Here is a 19837-nt window from a genome sequence, read left to right as displayed (position 1 = left end):
TGTTTTCCTCTCAGTTATGTTCACCTGTTTTCCTTACATAGCATTTACAGCACAGTTTGCTACAGTTAAAACCAGCTGCCTACTTTGCTCCTTCAGTGTGAATTTGCTTTTTTTTATGTCTGTCTGGTGAAGTTGCTGCCATGGCACCCTGTCACATTTTGTACGTTATCATCCTCACCTCATGGCTGAGCACTAACTGTGCATCGCTCAAAAACAGCTAGTCAGCTCAGCCTGCCTTTTACTACAGCCTCAAAGAAGATCTCCATCTATACATCCATCCATGAAGGCAAGTGAGTGACACTACTTTCCTCTTTTAAACTGATTACACTAAGCAGAATCTGCGTAAACACGCATACATGCCCTTGATTTGTGGTTTGACTGTACTGATGATAATGGCGTATTGGCCCCAGAAACAAAATTATAACCCATATGTTTTGCATTCAGTTCTATTGAGTTCAATAAAGAGTGTTTGATCTTTATTAGCAGCCCTTTTCTATGTGTCTTTCATGTTAACACACATGTTGCAGAACTCTTCAGACAGAAAAATATTATGAAGAGAATATTCAGGGGACATGTTTTGGATTATACCAAATAATCCAAATGATACTGAGACAGCAGATCAGACTCAGGGCCCCATTGCTCCATTTCACACTAATTAGTTGAAAATCCCATGAAATGGCAAGAAAATTAAGAATGAGTCGAACACGAATCCACAAATTGAGGTAGGACAGTAATAACAAACAATTATATCTGCCCATTGATGTCCATTACAATGTTTATTTTCAGCTTTTTCATTTGTTTCTGATTAAGTCTCACCATTTCAGTGTGAAGGTTTGTGTGAGACTGGTCCTGGGCTGCCACCTGGTGGTCTGATGGTGCAACTTCACTCACAACTGACAAACATATTTCAGCTCAGTCTGTCTGAACAGTTGCCCACAGCAGCTGACCAGAGCTTTCTGTTGATGTTGTCAGAGGTCTGTTTGTCCTGCAGGTTCTCACGGAGTGTTGCACTCAGCAGAACAAGTCAGTGAGTATGTCAGCCAGTCTTATTACTGAGTTTTGATATCACAGCAGCTCTGGGTGGCACATTGTGTGATTGTATGCAGGTCTGTAAAGCTCTCTGGCACTGCACGATCAAACACTGGTTTATGTTTTTTATGTTAAAACCACTTACATTTATTGTAGTTATTATAGTTAACAAGGTCCATCCTCAATCACATATGTTTTCCCTCTATACAAGTTTACAGCAGCTTTGCTTTGTAATCACAAATATTTTTATACATTATTACATTATTTCTGGCTTATGTCTTGTTATTGAACCAGTAGGTGGCTGCAGACACGAGGCCCAATACAGAAAAGGGAATCACTACTGGCAAATTGTCGTTTAATCATGTTTATTGGCTTTGAGTGAATTTCGACACAAGATAAAACATTTAAAAACAACTCAGCATTTACAAAAGACACGCATGTACAAAACTAATCTGGCAGTTCACAATCTTATGAACTCAATCCCATTCTTTGTCTCCTCTCTGATGCCACAGCTGATACGCAGGTTGCAGTGGATGAGGTGTGAGTCAGGATTGGGGTCTTTGGCTGGCAGCAGGGACTGGACAGGGCTAAAATGCTGTCTCAGGTTTGGCTTTGTGTTACAGCAGGCATGACAATGGGGGATTGAATGAGGCTCGTGTGAGATCAAAGCCTGGTACTGGGCAGATGGTGTGAGATGGGAGGATGGTCTGGTGGAAGGCCCCTTAGACCTCAGGGCACTCACCTGGGGCAACAGACACAAGGGGTCAGTGAATCACACACACAAACAGCCAAAGCAGATTTACAGATACAGCGTCAGTAAATTGCTCGACATTAACCTACCGTTTTTGGGCAGGATAACAATGTTGTCAGGGAGGATGCCAGTCTCCACCGAAAACTGTGTGAACCGCTGCTGCAGGTTAGCACTGGATTCCTGAGTGCGACCTGCAAACACAGCACAGCACGTTTCATTTTCAGCAATGCCCAATGAAAATTCAAAGCTTAAATGTTTACCCAGAATCCCACTGAGCGGTAAATAGTCCAGACTTACTGTAAAGCTTATTGAGGACCTCAGATACGCCATTCTGTGTCTTGATGGTGTGGACCAGAGCGTAGTCGTCATACAGGACATCCACAATGCGCATATCATTGTCATTGTTCCAAACTGATTTAAGCACAAATACACAAATCAGGCCAATGAAAAAGTGTGTTTGTGTCTCTCTCTTGTGTGTGTGTGTGTGTGTGTGTGTGTGTGTGTGTGTGTGTGTGTGTGTGTGTGTGTCTGTCTGTCTGTTTGTGTGTATGTGGGTATACTCACTCTGGCTGTGGAAGGTGAAACGTCCAGGAGTGTCAGTTTTCTTGGCAAGATGAGTCATTCTCCAGCAGGTTCCATCAGCACTAACAAATACAAGAGATTCAGGTTGGTCTATCTGTTCTTCACACGAGACAATCAAGCAGGATGATTTCATTTGAAGGTCTGATTAGATATTATTTACTTCAGGTTGGCATAAGAGAGATCCAGGTCCCCCCCAGTCGTTGGTGCGACTACAGCAGTTCCCACCTTCATGTTTGCCTTGTGGTTGACAAACCAGTCAGCGTTGGTAGCAAAGCCAACAATGTACCACTTTCCTGCCATCTAAAAGAAGAGGAGCAAAAGGAATCAAAATGTGAATACTGAGCTGGAGAGTTCACATTTTATGTACTGCTTGAATCTGCGAGGTAAGGATGCACAAAACATGTCCACCAACCGAAGATCCTATAATCCATCCTTTCTGCCAAAGCTGCATCAGTAGAGTCACGTTGGACATTACACACAAATGAGTTGCAGTTGTGACACATCTTTCTTTGTCTTACCTTCTCCAGGTTGAAGTCCTTCACAGGCACTATGTCGGCACAGGCAGCCAGGACGCACATCAATGTGCCCAGCATCCTCAGCGCTGAACTCATGGCTTCTTCTTTCTGTTCTGAGCCGCTTCAAAGTGACTGAAGTCTCAGTGGGATGTAAAGAGATAAAGGCGAGTGGAGTCTTATAGCCGACAGTCCTGCTGCCCTCCTCCTCCTTCTGTCTCCTCCTCCTTCACATGCTTTTGTGTTACAAAAAAGTCTTTGGCCTTTGCTGGCTCACAAATCTCTGCTGTTACACAACTGGCACGTGTGGATGGAAGCAGGGGAAGGTGAGGAGGGAAGAAAAGGGAGAGAGGGCACATCATAGGGCTGTTTTCACTCTTCCTCCTCCTCACTCCTGCATCACAAATGTTCCCGCATGCCTGGACTATTAAAACAGTGGTTTAGTGCAAGGTTTTTCACCATATGGCACGAGAATTCACAAACACACTCGCACAGCCAGCGACAAAAAGCACCAAATTAAAGCTGTGAGTCAGTAAATCCCTCTGAGTGTAAGAAGGCAGCCCATATAAGAATTATCTGTTGATGTAAATATTCATTGCAATGATAGCAGCTTTGAGGCAGTGACAATTAAAAATGTCACTGTTGCTGTTTCTCATAAAAAACTCTACCAGTGATGTTCAGAAAGGTTCAGTGGTTTTTTACACTGATGGATTCTTTTTCTGTCAAACAGTTTCATAAACACATGAAGTAATAAAAAGAGATGGGCCTCGTGTTTCTTTGTTTTATAATAACTACACAAACGTGAACTGGATAAGTTAGTTGACATTCACTGTTACATAATGTCAGTTTTGTAATGATGGTCATGTGATACTTTAAGAACTGACTACCTGTGGAATCAATATTTGGTGAGATATATTGATGACCTCATCAATGCTCCCCTTTGTTCAAAGGCAGGACAGGCACCAGCTCGCTATCAGCTGGTTGCATAACAAACAAAAGACACACAACACAAACACACGAATACACAGGATGAGGTGCTGGGTGGAGCTGGGCGGAGCTGGGGGGCCGGTGGCGGTTAGGTAACCTAGTTGTAACCTAGTTTTATAACCAAACTCTCTCACCCCCTTTTGGGATGAACATCTGGGCTGCATTAACTGCACCCCCCCTCTTTAGTCCATGCCCACAACACAGAAGCACACAGACACACGCGGAATCTTAGAATAAAAAGGTGCAATGAGTTTCATGTTTGTTTATTTAGCTGAAACTGGGAACATCTGAAGTTGACAGTTTGACACACTGATGATGTAAATGCAGCCTTTGAACAGATTTTTTTGTTGACATTCTCATTCTTAAATGATACAGTAGAAAGATATACTGTGGATATGAACTCTGTTTAACACTGGATCTGTCCACTGCGGCACTCTGGATCTTCAGCATGTGGGGACACAGTCTAGAAAACAGACAGGTTTAATTACGTAGATGTTTTTGGTAAAATGTTGCTGACAGAGTTTTTTTTTTTATTGTTACACAAGTTGAGGCCAACACATGAACAGCCTGAAGGAACAAATGTGAACAGCATTCAGGAAGGTCAGAGCAGCAGGTCATCTCTCCCTCTCTCTGTCTCTCGTGATATCATGATATTTCTATTCAGTTGCATTTACAGTCTACATATACGCACAGTTCTGAGTTCAGTTCAGTTAATGCATTCAACACATTTTCTATTTCTTATCTGATTGAAATATCTAGTTAAATATATGTTATCATCTGCAGGGAATTCCCACAATCAGAGTATTAAAACATTGCTCAATCAGTGCTGATGTTAACAATCATCATCTTTTAATGGTGTGTTTTATAACTTCAGCAATAAAGCAGGATTGTTTTTATTACTGTGTAACCAACAGCTGCTACATTCACAACGGATCTCATCATTTCCACTTAATTTATAAACAATTATTGCAGTATAATCTAACTCACATTTTTTTGTATTATTATTTTTTTTTAATAATTAGATACATTTATTAGAAATCCCTTTTAACTTACTGATGATGTTCTCCTGGTCCACGTCACCGCAGTGACCTAGAGAGTTAAAAACAAGTAAAAAGGAAGCTGAGGAGATAAATGGGCTGAGTTGTACATTACATTTCATTATTACACTTCAATTCATTTTCAGTCTAACCAATCATTTCCTTTTTAACTTTTTTTAAATGAATATGATGAACATTGACTACTTCTTCAAACTGGATTTGGTGCACTGAGGCTGGATATTACTGTTACTCATGTAGTTTATTTTACTTTGTTTTTCAGATGGATGTGAACGTGAACGTACTGTATGTGGGGAAAGGGAAGATGTATGCCAGTCCCAACCCCTGTTTTTCAGCAAGGTCCTCAAACTTGGTCAGTATTGGCTCTGTCACATCTTGAGATCTGCCTGCACACAAAACAAAGAAGCAAACATGATGACATTATGAATGTATTTTAACACAGTTAAACAAGCTCTCTAACCATCAGTTGGTTCTGAGAACACCAAACACAGATAACATGGTGGAGGAACCCACTATAGAGCTTCATGGTTATCGTCCCACGCTGCTGATAGTACATGATTAAGTACGTGGTATAGTCTGTGTCTCCAATCGCAACCCCAGTGTTCAGATCTGGACGAACTCCTGGAGGAAACAATAGAGCACAGTCAGACAGAGTGGATTACCATAATTAAGAAGGTGATGAAAGAGAAAGGCTGACCTCTAATAGTTAGATACCCTGGGGTTGGGTCGAGATAATAGATCTGTCGCACCTCCCAACACTGATGATTACTGAAAAGAAAAGAAGAAAGACGTTTCAGGCGTCTGGTTGAAACTTTCCCATTTTGCATGAGAAAAGGAGAAAAAATCGAAACCTTTTTTTCTCTGCTGGGGCCAGAAAGGAATCATAACATCCTCATTTCAAAAAGGAACTCAGGAATGCTGTAATTGTTTTTCCATTTCATTTTGGTATTTAACTCAATGCGAAAGCCAGGTCAAATTGACTTGAAAATGATGAGGAAAAGCTGATGGACTTAACTGTTCTGCCTCCTTCTTCCTGTTTTTGGATACATACATAAATGCAACCACATGTGTTTTTAAAGTATCATTTTGGGGGATTTTTATGCCTTTATCATAGATAGTGAGTGACTGAAAAGAAGCAGGAGAGAGTCCCAGATCGGAGTCAAACCCGGGACGCTGCACTTCAACCACTGACTACACACACTGCCAACAGGCCAACAGGCCAACAGGCACATGTTCAGAACATGAAGTCAATTAGAAGTGAGTGGAGGTATTTGTGGTTTATTATCGCCTCCTGCTGGTAAATGTAGGTACTGCAAAGCCGCAGCAAGGGCTATATGCATAGAATTTGAAAACAGGACTCACAATCTCGTCTTAGTGCTGACCAGCAGGACGCCGTCAGGGGATATTGCGATGTTCATGACTGTTGGCTCCACGCTGGTCGCTTTCTTCATCAGGTGGGAGCACTTGGAGGCAGCGTTCACCAGGTACCATGTTCCTGTCATCTGCAACGCATGAAAGGATCAGGCAAAATCAGCAGGGACAGAGCCAACATAGGCAGCAGTTGCACATATTTATTGCACACTTCATCCAACAGGACATATCTGCCTCTAAAGTCCTGCCCTATTAACTTTTATTCCATTGAAATGCTGTTTCACTGAAAATCCAATGCCAAAAACAAGATGTTGATACAATTACACAAACCATTCCACATTTCCAACACCCACGCTAGCCCATGACTAAACAGACTAATGTGTTTGAGGCTCTGGAAAAAGACATCATTTGCCAAAATTGATGTTTTTAGCATTTATTCATGGATAGACTGTTTCATGAGTTCAACAAACTGAAACAGTATTTCATTTTAGAAGTTTTGGGGTCTTTTCATTTAATGATATAATTAAAGCTGTTACATTACCAGGTGGGTGCACTGTGATGCAATATGTTTATTTGACAAAGTTCATTTGTTCATGCTCTCCTCAAAGTGAAAAACTGCTCTTCATGGCTTTACTGTTATGCTAATATGACCTTTTTTTGCAATCCCATTTGTATGTCTAATTGCTCCATTATAATACATAATACAAACAAGTGAAAAGCAAAATCAAACTGTCTAGTGTGCAAAGGTCAGGTAACAGGACAGTGAACTCTCTGCTGAAGGTTCCTCAGGCTGCAGCTGTAATCCACTGATGGGAAACAGTCACTGCTCTGTTTACCCAAAGGATCGATGAGACCTTCACTGTTCACACAAATCTTTTCCCAGCCTTGTCCACAATTCATTTTCGAATCGATATTTACACATGAAATTAATTTTAACTGGCCACTTCGTATCAATCACAACCTGGAAAAGATAATTCAAAGCAGAACAATATACACACAGAAATAATACTAATAAAGTGATAATGCAAAGTCATATGCACATTAAATGCTCTCCCTCTCCAACAGTTTTTACCTGCGGTAGGTCTATGTTCCGAGCTGGTGGGGTCGCAACAGTGGGCTCAACCTTGGTCTTCTTGGGTCGTCTCTGGGGTCGCGGCCGACTCTTAGCCCCCCCTACAGCATCAGCGTAACCCCACAGACACACACACAATACCATCACTGCCAACATGCACGGCCATACTCCAGCCATCCTGACTTCTTTGGGTCCCTTGTCTCTGTCAGTTCTCTATCTCTTCACTCAGACTCAGCAGAGCCGTATAAACACAATTCATTAAACAAACTACGTGACGCAGAGGAGGGCCTGTGAGTTTAAACATGAACTTTGTTCATTCATGACCAGGCCTTACTGCAGTGTGTGTGTGCATCTGAACTATAGAGGGCATCATCTAACTCTAATGTAGCTATAATCTTGAGGCAGCGCAGAATAGGAAAGTAAAGGCATCAATTCATAGAGCAACAGAATAGGCATTTATTGATCCATCAGGTATACGTCAAGTCTGTAAAATTACTAGGAAAAATAATTCATTTGGAGTTTTGCATATGGCACCTGACCAAGTTAAGAGGCAGCTTGTGTTTTACAATCTCAGCAGAAAATGCTGGTGTATATTGATATTTTTCAGACATGAAGACAGCTAAAATATTGGTGAGAAAGTTTATATTTTGGGGGTTAACCACACAGTCACATGCTAAAACTTCAAGCTGTGCATTTAACAATCATTCAGTTACCATTTACAACAAATTTTTACACTCTACAAAAACATTCAAAACAAAGAACAGATACTGGTTAAGGTAGAAAGTATGTTTTTCATTAAGTCATTGAACTGGACAAGTGTGGTTCATCAGTTTTTCTCAGGATTTTCGGATTCTTTGTTTCTTCTGGGTTTAAACTTGAGGGCAACACTGTTGATGCAGAACCGCTGACCTGTTGGCTCAGGTCCATCATCAAACACATGCCCCAGATGAGAATCACACTGTGCAACAAACACACAAAGGTCAAACACCTACCCAAATAAAAAAAATGTGTTGCATTTTATACTAACTCTAGTTAGTAACTCTGAATGAAATTATAAATGAGGCATTCTCAATATCAACCAACACAACTCACATTTTTACAAAGGACCTCTGTCCCAGCACTACCCAAGCTGTTGTCAGGGCGGCGAATGATGGAGGTGTGGCTTTCATCCTGCTCCCATGTCCCATGAGCCTCTTTAAATGCTGGCCAGCCTGTTCCCGAATCATATTTAGCCTCTGAACTATCAAGAGGGGAACCAATATTTCCTAAATGAATCACTTTTTTCAAAAGAACATAAAACTGAATTTCATGTAATGCTTTGGTGCAAACTGTTACCTGAAGAGTGGAGCATCACAGCAAACACAGTGGTACATCCCCACCTCATAATGGTTAAGGTAGATGCCACTAAAGGGCTGAGAGCACACGCACACACGCCAAAGTGCACTGTTAGCAGCAGAATAATAACGAATAGATTGCTCTTAGTTGGCAGCACAGCGCTAATTATGTCCACAACAAGAATACTAGAAGGTCGGTTCCTGGGCCTGGGGGCTTTCTGTGCAGAGTTTGTGTGGGTTTCTTCTCACCGTCATGTTTGGGTTAACTGGTGACTCTCAATTGTCTGTAGGTCTGAGTGTGAGTGGTTGTTGGTCTCTGTGTGTTGGCCCTGTGACCCCGCCCTCACCCAGTGTGAGCTGAGATTGGCTCCAGCAGCCCGCAACCCGGAATCGGATAAGTGAATGAATGAAGATGGCTCTTAGTGTAAAATTAGTTTTGTGTCATCAAGCTGACGGTTTGGTATGATAATACGATACCATAACATCTCACTATGTTTCTTGTGTGGAATCATTTTGTGTTTCCAGTTCGGCTTTTTGATTCGTACTCTCCCAGTGTTTTGTAGCTAGGAAGATTAATCCTGTCTCAGGTCAACAATACAGTGGGGATATAAAGTCCACCTGCAGCTGAGTTCAGGTTTACGAGACAGGAAGTATGTCAGCCTGGTACACAGTTGGTTGGATAAAAATGTGTACGCTGATGTGCACATTTAAATTTACATGTTTGACTCTACACACAATGTTACATTTTAATCGCTCACACAGGAAGCTTACCAGCTCAGTCCCCCTCTCTCTGGTGACTACATACTGCTCTGGGGTCAGTTTCTTCTGCCAGTCTGTGGTCTCATCATACCGGGTGAGAGACTGCAGGCCTGCAGGGAGCAGAAGTTAGGAGAGTACACATTGTGCATTTAATGGCGATAAGGCGTACATACGGAGATTATTATAGCCACCGGTTCGCCATCAATAACACATTAGACTAGCTCCACCCAACATTAGACAACATGCCCTGTGGACTTTGGAGCCAAATTGGGAAATGTTGGTTATCACGTGATTTGGAAAACACCCATTATTTGAAATGAGAAAACGTCCTATTGTGAAATAAAGCGATCGGCATGTTTCCTTAACTAACAAATACTGCCAACGTTTATCACAATCATGGTAAATGTTAAGATGAGTTGGATTCACTTTTCAACGAAACCTTCAGTGAACCATGAAGTCCCGATCAGACTCAGTTTAATCCACCTGTTTCCTTCCGCAGCTCCAACAAACCGCCTGATCCGACTACAACACGACGCACCTGCAGCTCTCAGACAGGAAACTGTCCGTGCAAAGGAAAACACCAAACCTCCGGTACCGTGAGAAGTGGACAGGGCTCGGATGGATGGTCGGATGATCGCCGGGGTCCTCCTCTGGGATATCGAGCCTCTGACCGTTGCCTGCTTAGAAACAACGACGAGGAGACGAGCGACGAACCGAGACATGTCTGATGCCGCAGCTGTGGAGTCGGTGTGGACTCAGTCAGGTCAGCACTGTCTCTGCAGCTGAGATCGTTCCTGCCTGGTCCTCTCCCAGCTCATCCAGGCAGCGGGTCAAAAATCACACTTTAGCTTATATAGGTCAAAGTGAACTGACAGGGTTTGATGGCGTTTTATGGCCCGGCAGTGTTCAAAGAGCAGCACGATGTTAAGGCGTGAGAAGAGAGGCCAAGCTCAGTCAGTCTGACAGGAAATATCTGGCTAACCTTCAACTAGTCCCCCATTTTCAAATTGTCAGACCGTGAAACTTAATGATTAAGTACCCTGTTATAAATAATAGCATGCTGTTACTGATATAGCATATAAACACAATGTGAAACAATTTGAGAGATTTTATTCGTTGATGAATAATCTTCACGGCCACTATGTCTTGTACAAATAAATGATCCAGCACCTGTTTTAAAAAGACAAGAAAAAAAATCTGAGCTCATTTGGGCCAAAACAGCAGGTAAACATGATCTACTGACTAACAGTAACTTGTCTGTGTGTGGAGCCATTGTTTGACATGTAGTTCAAACATTGAGAGGGATGAACTAAGACTAAATCAGTGTGTAACTAGAGATGTCTCATTTTTCAACACAACATTTCGGTTTTTGGCCTGTGCATGCACCAAAATACGCAACTGGGGACTGGAATAATTGTCTATTGTATGGTTTAAAGGTTTACCAACAAATGCAGGAACAATACAAACCAAATGCCTTGTCACAGCAGTGTTGGTCTAAATAGTCTGGTACTGCACAGCTGCCGGGGTAGTAGCTCCTAACAGGCTTCCGGGCTGATGCATAAGGTCTATTATGAAGCGACAGGGCTGTGAAGAGTGGCCGTGGCTGGAGGGATTCCCACTGAACACTAGTATCTCATTCCAAGCTCGGTTGTACTCGCCCCTAACAAGTGTGCTGCTCATTCCCATGCAATCAGCCAGACACTGAAAAGTTAGAAAGAAGACAGGGTGGACTCTGATTATCTGAGAAAAAGAAAAACTGCTTTGGAAAAGGAAAAAGGGGAAAGTCTTCCTTGAAGTAGAAAGTTTTAAGAGATTTCAAGGGATGCTGGGGAAATATGAGGCCTGCAAAGGAAGGGAGGACATTCAAATGAAGAGGTAAAAGATTGGCAGAGTGAAAAAAGCCACCAATGCCATATGGTTGGTTAGTTTTACCTTGAAGAGAAGTGCTCTGTGGCAGTAGAATCCCCTACGGATCGACCCAATGGGAATGATATTAGAGTGAAGCTGAAACTTGAGCTCGCTGAGGTGCAGCACCCATGGGAATTCATGCAACTTTTCCATCTTCACTGCTCCACCCATGACTTCACTCACCAGCCTGACACCCAAATACATAGACACAAAACAAGTCACAAAAGCAGAAGTGTTTGTTTTGTGTCCGGGGACCTCACAGGGTTATCTTGTCTGTTAAGGCCTAACCATGCATCTGGCTCTGTATGATGCTTTTTATTGCTGAGTTTGTATACAAAGGTAGATGTGCACACAAATGTGTTTCAATGAGTATAGATTTAGATAACAATGGATAAAAGTAAATTAATAACACTGAAGGTTGATTATACACCCATTACCTGGCCAAGGCAGCATACCGCTCTCTTTCATCATTCAGTGGAAGGATGGAGTTTTTGGCTTCTTTAACTAGAACCCGCAACAAACCATCATCCATCATCTTCAATGCTTTCTTTGTGGGAGACTCAGATTGAGTCTCCTCTTTCTCTTTGTCACTGTCTTTCTTCTTCCTGTAGTGAGAGGCAGCACATTTAAAAAGAACCCTTTGGAATCTTAATGTTTTAAAATAGAATATCAAAGCTTGGTGATTTTACTTTAAATTGTACACAAATGTGAGAGCATTTATAATGAATCATTATTTTCTCAGAATCCTAAATTTTGAATAAACAATCAAGATCTCAATTAAGGTAAGATAAGATGGTGCCAATGGTGCAGCCTTATATGTAGGGCTCTATGTATGGTTATCAAATATTTATTTTTTGTTATACATTATACATTGCATAGTGTGTGTGCATATGTTTGCCTTGCATATGAATTGGTTGTGTTTGTACATATTAAAATTTACAAGTAATGCATTGAACATTGTCAATTTTCTTATATATTATATATATTTCAATAGTTTAAATAGTTGGCAGCATGACAGCCTAGTGGTTAGCGCTATTGCCCCACAATAAGGTTGCAGGTTTGGTTTCTGGGCCTGGGGCCTTTCTGTGTGGAGTTTGCATGTTCTCCCTGTGCCTGCATGGGTTTCGTCCAGGTACTCTGGTTTCCTCCCACCATCCAAAGATGCATGTTTGGGTTAACTGGTGACTCTAAATTGTCCGTAGGACTCAGTGTGAGTGTGACTGGTTGTCTGTCTGTGTGTTGGCCCTGTGATGGACTGGTGACCTGTCCAGGGTGTACCCCGCCCTCATCCAGTGTGAGCTGAGATTGGTACCAGCACCCACGCAACACGGAAACAGATAAGCATTTAAAGATGAATGAATGAATGAATAGTATAATCTACTCAGTGATTCTGCGGTCTCCCTTGCTGCTGGTGTCTGGTTCTGATGGGTTGCTCTGCTTGTTTTCTGGCACATCCACTGTTTCTCTGCCACAGAAAGAAATGGCTGAAAAACTGAACATGGTTAGTATTTTGGTAACTCCTGAGTAACAGTTAAATTTAAACTGTATGACAAAATTTAAATTTGGATGAATATTTTTCGAAGGTTTTTAATGTTCTCTGTATAGCCAAACGGGAGACTACACTTCACCTCTTAAGTAAAATTCAACATAGGACTATGTTTGTCCAAAAGACACAAAGGGAAAGCAAACTTTTTATTTCTATTTCTCTATCTCTATTAACTCTAGCTGGGAATTTAACTTTACAATTTTAACTTGTCTTGTACTAAGGTGTGGATGGATTACATAACACACTGCTGAAGAATGCCTGTGATGTTACATGTGTACACATGTTAAAGGGGGGCATGGTAGAAATGAGGTGGACTTGAGGCACCATAAGGAGCTATTCCTTTCTTTGGCAATGTTAATTCATCACATGGAAAGCTTTTAACACATTACATGTTTTATCATGTTTCAGTCCACATGGATGGGTATTATGTCAAAGAATAATGTGTTGGATCTTCATGGATGTGGGTGCACGGGCTCTTGTATACGTTTGTGGTTTTGTGTGAAGGTTCAGAAGCCCATTTGTCTTAACACAAAGGCACTTTTATTCTCTGTGTGTTGCCATCTTATAAAATGGGATCATTTACTCTGTGGAGCCACAATAACGCGGTACAATGAAGGCAACCAGAGAGAAAAGGGAAGAAAGCTAGGAGAAAGGAAGAAAAGTGAAGCATTGGATTGGAGCAGACAAGGGGAGGGTGATCTAAAAGCCACAATTTTATCAACAAATTACTTGTTGTAGCTGGTTATGCAGGAAGGTAATGGTTCACTCCTTTTTGTGTGTTTCCGTCACTATTTGGAGTTACTTTAAAACTGAACAGAAGCATCAAGAGTTCTGATGAGAGATCTATTTTATGTTTTGTGTATGTAATTTTAGCCCAAATTTTTAACCCAGATGCTGCAATATTAGCCTCATACTCTGATGCTGTGTTGACAACAATGATGGGACGGTGCTGGTTGACTGGCTGTCTAGACAGTTCCTCTAGGGTCAGAATCCTCTGACCTGTGGGAAACTGAAAGAGAGAGACAGCAAGAGAGCAAAAATCTGTGTTATCACATGAAATCATGATGCTTTTATTAGTCCTTAAAACTGAATAACTGAAATTTTAGCAACACGTTCTGATTCCAAAGTAAAATCAGGAATTAAACACCTGTTTATTCCTGTTTAATTCTAACTCATTGCATTAGTCTGTGTAACACATAAATTACAGTGCACAGACCTTCCCAGCATCATAGAAGCCATCATTAATAATGTCACTGAAGGCCAAATGACCTGTCAGGCTGTATTTCACAGACAAGTTGAAGTCAAGCAGGCTCATCATGGCCAACTGGCTCAAACTGCTCCTACGATTCACTGACTGGTTGATTTCCTGAAGCAATTCAAGTGCTCTGAAACACACACAAACACAACAAGCACACAGAAAAGATAATAAGTATCAAAATGCACACAAAAGCAGCAAACATAAACACATAAAGAACACATCACCATGCATAACACTGTCCTATACTGCCATCTCCTGTCCTTTTAAGATACTTCTTTCTCCAACTCCACTTCTGTCTGTATTCATTGCTGAATGGGATGCACTTCTATTATTATTTTTCATTCATTCATCTTCTACCCCTTAATCGTTTCTGGGTTGCGTGGGATCCTGGAGCCAATCTCAGCTCATACTGGGTGAGGGCGGCATATACCCTGGACAGGTCAGGTCAACAGTCCATCACAGGGCCAACACACAGAGACAAACAACCACTCACACTCCCACTCAGACCTATTTTAGAGTCACAAATTAACTCAAAGCTACATGTCTTTGGACAAGCATAGGGAAAACATGCAAACTCCGCACAGAAAGGCCCCAGGCCCAGGAACCAACCCCCCCCTTTTTTTTGTTGTGAGGCAACACTAACCATTATGCCGCCATGCTGCATTATTACCTTTCATCAGAATAATTTTCTTTTATATTCCCATTTAATACATTTATTACAACAAAATAAAAAAAACTGCCTAAAAAAGAAAGAAATATAAAAATGACAATGGCTATTATGTTGATATTTCAGTTTTGATTTTTTTTTTTTTAAGTCAATATCTCCAGTATTCAACCGTAAGTTAGTGCATTCAGTTTGCTGTATTAGCTGTATTGTTATATTCTGTAAAATACTCGTTGCTTCATAGCAGCAATGTTACCATAAAAAATACTTTTGAATTTGTACGCATTTTTAAAAGGAAATACTACAGTAATGACACAGCTGTCACAGCTGTCACTTCAGACTACTCAACAATGGACCTTACCCAAATTTGCACATCTCAACAGCAGTGGCCTCATCACTGGCACAAACATTAATGGTCAAGCATGCATTGTTCAACACATCTTTGTCATGGGATTGTAGCAAATTGACCAGTGGATGAAGACCTCCAGCTCTCAGAAGCTATGTGGGACAAGAGGTGAGTTTTAGTTGCTCAGGTAAAGGAGGAGACATTATAGATTTTTTACAACAGTACAAAAGCAGTATTACCAAAATGTATGCATTTTTGTTTTATGCAAAACCAAACTCCAAGGCTCATACTTTTGTCATTTGCAAAAACGAGAACAAGGCTCAGCAGATACATTAGATATTAGACACACACATACACCAACCTCTGCCCTAGCTTCTGTGTCACAAACCAGCGCTGCCAGACATTGTGTGGTGTTGACCAAGACCCATTTATCTGTGGAGTTTAAGGGCTCGACCAGAGCATGTATTGCCCCATGTGACAAGATTCTGCAGCGGACAACTTCCTGTCTTGCCATGTTGCCAAGTGTGGCAGACGCATTGGCTACTGTCCTGGAACAGCTTCCACGGAGCAGCTGGATAAGGATCTCATGGCCTCCTGCCTTGTACACTGCCCTGGAAGATACCATAAAAATGTATGGGAGATTTACTGCAAACTTATAGATATGGCTATAAAATCAAAGAATATTCATATATGCTTGAATAAATATGGCAACATAGCATATATGTAATGTGTATGAGATTTGTATCATATATCTGAGTTATAAATATCATACAGGATAAAAAAAAATCAAGAGGGCTATTGAGGGATTGTTGGAGGTTCAGGTAACTAGCAATGTCCTCAGAGCTTAAGGAAACAATGTTGAAATGTGAAATGAGACAGTGAGAGATGATGAGAGTAGAGAGGGTTTGTCTGGGGAATAATAATGTTGACAAGAGAAGGGGAGAGCAGAGGCTTAAAAAGATATTCAGTGACATAGATCTAAGAGGAGACAGATGAAGCATTAAATCAATTGTGAAATAGTAAAGAGGAGGGCATACTGATACACTTTCAGTGCTTCCTCTAAAACACCTGTTTTAGACATTGTAGACTTAAAAGTGAATGTTATTTGCCTATGCTCTATAATGTTAATATTTTGTAGCATGCACTATTTTAAGTGCCTTACTTTCTGGGACAAATAGTGATGTGTAAACGAATGCACTCAGGTTGTCTGTCACTCACAGTGCATTGTGGTGGTTGTTATATGTGAGATTGGAGAGGGCCTGAGTTGTTGCCTCTCGTAGCTTTGGGCTCTCACTGCTCAGCCCCTGTACCACTGCGGGGATACCACCTGAAACGCACAGATATCCAATTCATTCACTCTTCAAGGGGTGTGTTGATACTTACGAGGATGTCTATGTACCCAGGTCTCTGAAGCAGTCTTTACTGGCTAGGTGGAGGCTCATGGCAGCCACTGCTTGACAGGTAGCGGTTTTGACACCAATTTCCGACACAGACATCAGCTCTATGAGCGTCTTCTCCAAATTAAGCTCATGGAGCAATTTGCGATTTTCATCTGATCACACCAACATGCACCCATGTACACACACACACACACACACACACACACACACACAAACACATAAACATAGCAACATCAATAAAAATAACACATACAGCTGAAGTGTTGAATTATGATTTCAAGACCTATTGTTGAAAGGTTAAAAGTAATGTATTATCTCTTTTCTCCCTCTGGCTTACAGCTCTGAGCAACCCTGGTGATGCATTGAACAGCGCCAGTCTGGATTTCAGACACATTGGAGGTAAGTAGAAAATCAATCAGCCTTTTCAGTCCCCCATCCTTGTGGATAAGCTGTACTCTTTCACTGTCTCTCAAACAGTTAGCCAGCACACGTAAGGCCTCAGCATGAAGATCACTCAAGTCCTACAAATTTTTTACACATTGGGGTAGAAAATATGTCATGTTTTGAGAAGTACAACTAAGTCTTCTGTACAGTGCAGAAAACCATAGACATATGAGAACAGTTAAGTGTTTCATTTAGATTTAAAAGTGGCTACATTTTGATGAGTATCAAGAAGTTGATTCAATTGCAGCAGAGCAGTTAAATTTATGCTATTTAGGCAATTATTAGTATTTGTTATTACAAACCATATTTTGTCATCACTTTTATAAATACAAATGGGCAGGGGAAAGTGAGAGAGACTCCACACATGCTCTGACTCACTCACACACACACACACACACACACACACACACACAAACACACCTTGTTATTAAGTATTTCCATGAGCTTCTCAAATCCTTGGTCTTCCCTAAAGGTATTGCATGTGTCTTCGTCAGTGGTGACATTTTGCAGTGCTTCTAAAGCCAAATGTTGAATGACAGGGAAGTCTGAATTCAATAGTTCCAGAAGCGGAGGGATCCCACCCAACTCATGAAATGCCAGACGGCATTGGTAGTCCTTCACATAACAATATAACAGAGGAAACGAGAAGCAACAAAATTAACAAGAATTTCTGTTAAGTTTTAAGTTCACCAATTCAAAGAATATATCTTATAAAACAAATATATATTTAGCAACTTCCCTCTAACCATATTACCCTTGTAACCTTCCTTTAGACTGATGACTCTGAGCAACCTGAACTAGGTTAAAGATGCTCTCTAGTGAGTTCTTCTTAACATCTGGGTCTTGACTGGATAGAAGCTCAATCAGAGGTGGCAAGCCATTGTTGTCAAAGATCTGGACTTTACAAACAAAATCCACGGACAAAGAGGCCAGGCACAGTGTTGCAAACTCATGGACAACTGTATCTTCTTGAAAAGAAAAGATAACATATGTAAAACAAATTGAAACATAACAATATATATAATTATCATTAAATGCATAAGTATGGCTTTGGTAAATGACTGTCTGCAAAAAATACTTTGAAAAGCCTGAAATAGAGACGCAAGTTTTTATGTTCCTGATTTATTGTTGCTGGATTTCAGTGGATATATACTTTGGAGTGCAGTCATTTTACAATTGAAATAACTCACCTTCAAGTGATAGTTTGTCTATAAGCTGTGGAATGACATCCATTTTTTTCAGAGCCTTCTTTACATCCCCTTTTAATAAAAACAGAAAACAAAAACAAATAGACAAAGGAAGCCAAACACCCAGTTCTCTAAACTATCAATTCTGCAGCCATTCAATATATCATCAGCAGAGTTAATTGCCTGTAGGAAATTAGCATGTCAGTTAGTCCCTGTTAACATAAACTGCATTGCAAGCCATCAAATCCCTCAGTATGTAAGTCTCCACTTATGAGTCTGACACACCGTTGATTGCCATGATGCCCAGGGCCATGAAAGCATTGCGTCTGACCAGCTTGTTGTTGTGAGCAATGAGCTGACAGAGTGGCCCCAATGCTCCAAGTTCCAGCAGAGAAACCTTGTTCTCATCTCCTAGCAACAGGGGGAGACAGTGAACAGGAAATTTCAGCCTGGTGCCAGACAGAACTGGAGTGTCTGTGTGGATTTATTAGTGATTATGTGAGCTGGACAACCTTTAACAGAATACAGCTTAGGTCGGGTCTAAAACTAAAATTGGATGCTATTCAAAACCACAATTCACACAGTTAAAATAAGTTTTTTTTTAAAAAAAAGGAAATATTGATAGTTTAGAACATATCACTTGATCTTAAAATACCCTATAAAAAGGCTGTATAAATGTCTTCATGAGGGTAGAATAGGAACAAATAGTGCTTTAGAGTTCACAATAACCGTCAGGAAATATGGAATTAGGAAATAAGAGAAATTGTCAGTAATAAGAAAAAACGTATTTTCAGTTACAGCTGCTCATGATTTAAAAATTTATACGTGTAAAGACTGTCCTTCTGTACCTTTCTCTGCAAATATGTGGATTGCCTCACAGGCCTTTATGACGATGTCCTCCTCTGGTGAGCTCAGGAGAAGGACTGTTGTTGCTGGGGTTTTACTTTCTACAGGTAACGCCTCAAACTGCGAGGAATTAAGAAAGTAGTTGATACTTTAAAGTCCTGTCCTGGGATGCACAAAATATTTTTTTCACTTCCGGCTCACACAGAACTAACTTTCATAAACACATTTGCTAGCTTTTATCAAAGGGTTTGAAAACATTGCTTTCTCACCGTTTCCTTGCACGGAGTTTCGCTCTCCTTCTTCACTTTCTTTCCCATTCTGTAGCCTTTTAGAGTTTAGTGATTACAGGTAGCAATTACACGCTCAGTGGAAACAACTAAACCGCAGTCAGGACCTAGCAGCTGCCAAGCTAACCAAGCTAAACTCAGCTTGGTTTGGTTTAGTGAAGTATCGGTAATTTATATATGTATATATATATTTTTAAGTGACGCCTACATACATACAGAAATGGTAACAGTTCAAAATGTCGTTCACTCCAACTTACCTATATTTTCCAAAGTAAAGGATAAGCCTAGGATTTATATTTAGCATGCCAGCCGACTAGAAGAAGCAGAGTTTAGTGTTTTGGAAAAGCAAGGTGACGCTGCGTTGCTAGGCAACGGGTGCCACGTTAGACCATATATGGGTTTTAACCTTTGTTATTTATTATCGTGGTTACAATAATAATTATTGTATTAATGATTGTGGTACTATACAATATATTAGTATATCAAACGTGTTTTCATG

General features: G+C 40.8%; 4 protein-coding genes across 6 annotated transcripts; all 4 read right to left on the bottom strand.

The window, feature by feature from the left end:
• Positions 1–1377: 1377 nt before the first annotated feature.
• Positions 1378–3040, bottom strand: LOC115061051 (lipocalin-like). The gene is made up of 6 exons (XM_029529267.1): positions 2881–3040; positions 2523–2662; positions 2345–2424; positions 2078–2191; positions 1870–1971; positions 1378–1771 (listed from the first exon to the last, which is right to left on the bottom strand). The coding sequence occupies exons 1-6, from the start codon at positions 2971–2973 to the stop codon at positions 1752–1754; spliced, it is 549 nt and encodes a 182-aa protein (XP_029385127.1). The 5' UTR covers positions 2974–3040; the 3' UTR covers positions 1378–1751.
• A 1105-nt stretch (positions 3041–4145) lies between these two features.
• Positions 4146–7536, bottom strand: c8g (complement component 8, gamma polypeptide). The gene is made up of 7 exons (XM_029529541.1): positions 7360–7536; positions 6279–6418; positions 5614–5684; positions 5430–5537; positions 5201–5302; positions 4915–4950; positions 4146–4324 (listed from the first exon to the last, which is right to left on the bottom strand). Exons 1-7 carry the CDS (start codon positions 7534–7536, stop codon positions 4305–4307), a joined length of 654 nt encoding a protein of 217 aa, XP_029385401.1. The 3' UTR covers positions 4146–4304.
• Positions 7537–7850: 314 nt separating this feature from the next.
• Positions 7851–10195, bottom strand: msrb2 (methionine sulfoxide reductase B2). The gene is made up of 5 exons (XM_029529542.1): positions 10048–10195; positions 9465–9562; positions 8695–8771; positions 8452–8599; positions 7851–8317 (listed from the first exon to the last, which is right to left on the bottom strand). The coding sequence occupies exons 1-5, from the start codon at positions 10172–10174 to the stop codon at positions 8186–8188; spliced, it is 582 nt and encodes a 193-aa protein (XP_029385402.1). The 5' UTR covers positions 10175–10195; the 3' UTR covers positions 7851–8185.
• Positions 10196–10545: 350 nt separating this feature from the next.
• On the bottom strand, positions 10546–19686 carry armc3 (armadillo repeat containing 3). 3 transcript variants are annotated; one of them, XM_029529538.1, is made up of 19 exons: positions 19596–19686; positions 19321–19376; positions 19054–19171; positions 18491–18616; positions 18209–18277; positions 17811–17986; positions 17439–17633; positions 16912–17095; positions 16574–16726; positions 16393–16501; positions 15536–15785; positions 15190–15326; positions 14123–14291; positions 13821–13915; positions 12742–12825; positions 11798–11965; positions 11385–11547; positions 10920–11153; positions 10546–10622 (listed from the first exon to the last, which is right to left on the bottom strand). In XM_029529538.1, the coding sequence occupies exons 2-18, from the start codon at positions 19366–19368 to the stop codon at positions 10947–10949; spliced, it is 2451 nt and encodes an 816-aa protein (XP_029385398.1). In that variant the 5' UTR covers positions 19369–19376; positions 19596–19686; the 3' UTR covers positions 10546–10622; positions 10920–10946. The 3 variants fall into 3 exon arrangements, with proteins under 3 accessions (XP_029385398.1, XP_029385399.1, XP_029385400.1); XM_029529539.1 differs by lacking the exon at positions 19596–19686 and having other exon boundaries at positions 19321–19410; XM_029529540.1 differs by lacking the exons at positions 19321–19376; positions 19596–19686 and having other exon boundaries at positions 17811–17983; positions 18209–18616; positions 19054–19076.
• Between the last annotated feature and the right edge of the window lie 151 nt (positions 19687–19837).

This window comes from Echeneis naucrates, chromosome 20 (genome assembly GCF_900963305.1).
Source record: "Echeneis naucrates chromosome 20, fEcheNa1.1, whole genome shotgun sequence".
NCBI classification, from domain to species: Eukaryota; Metazoa; Chordata; class Actinopteri; order Carangiformes; family Echeneidae; genus Echeneis; species Echeneis naucrates.
The sequence above is the reverse complement of the archived record's forward strand: the minus strand, read 5'-3'. Positions and strand labels throughout refer to the sequence as shown.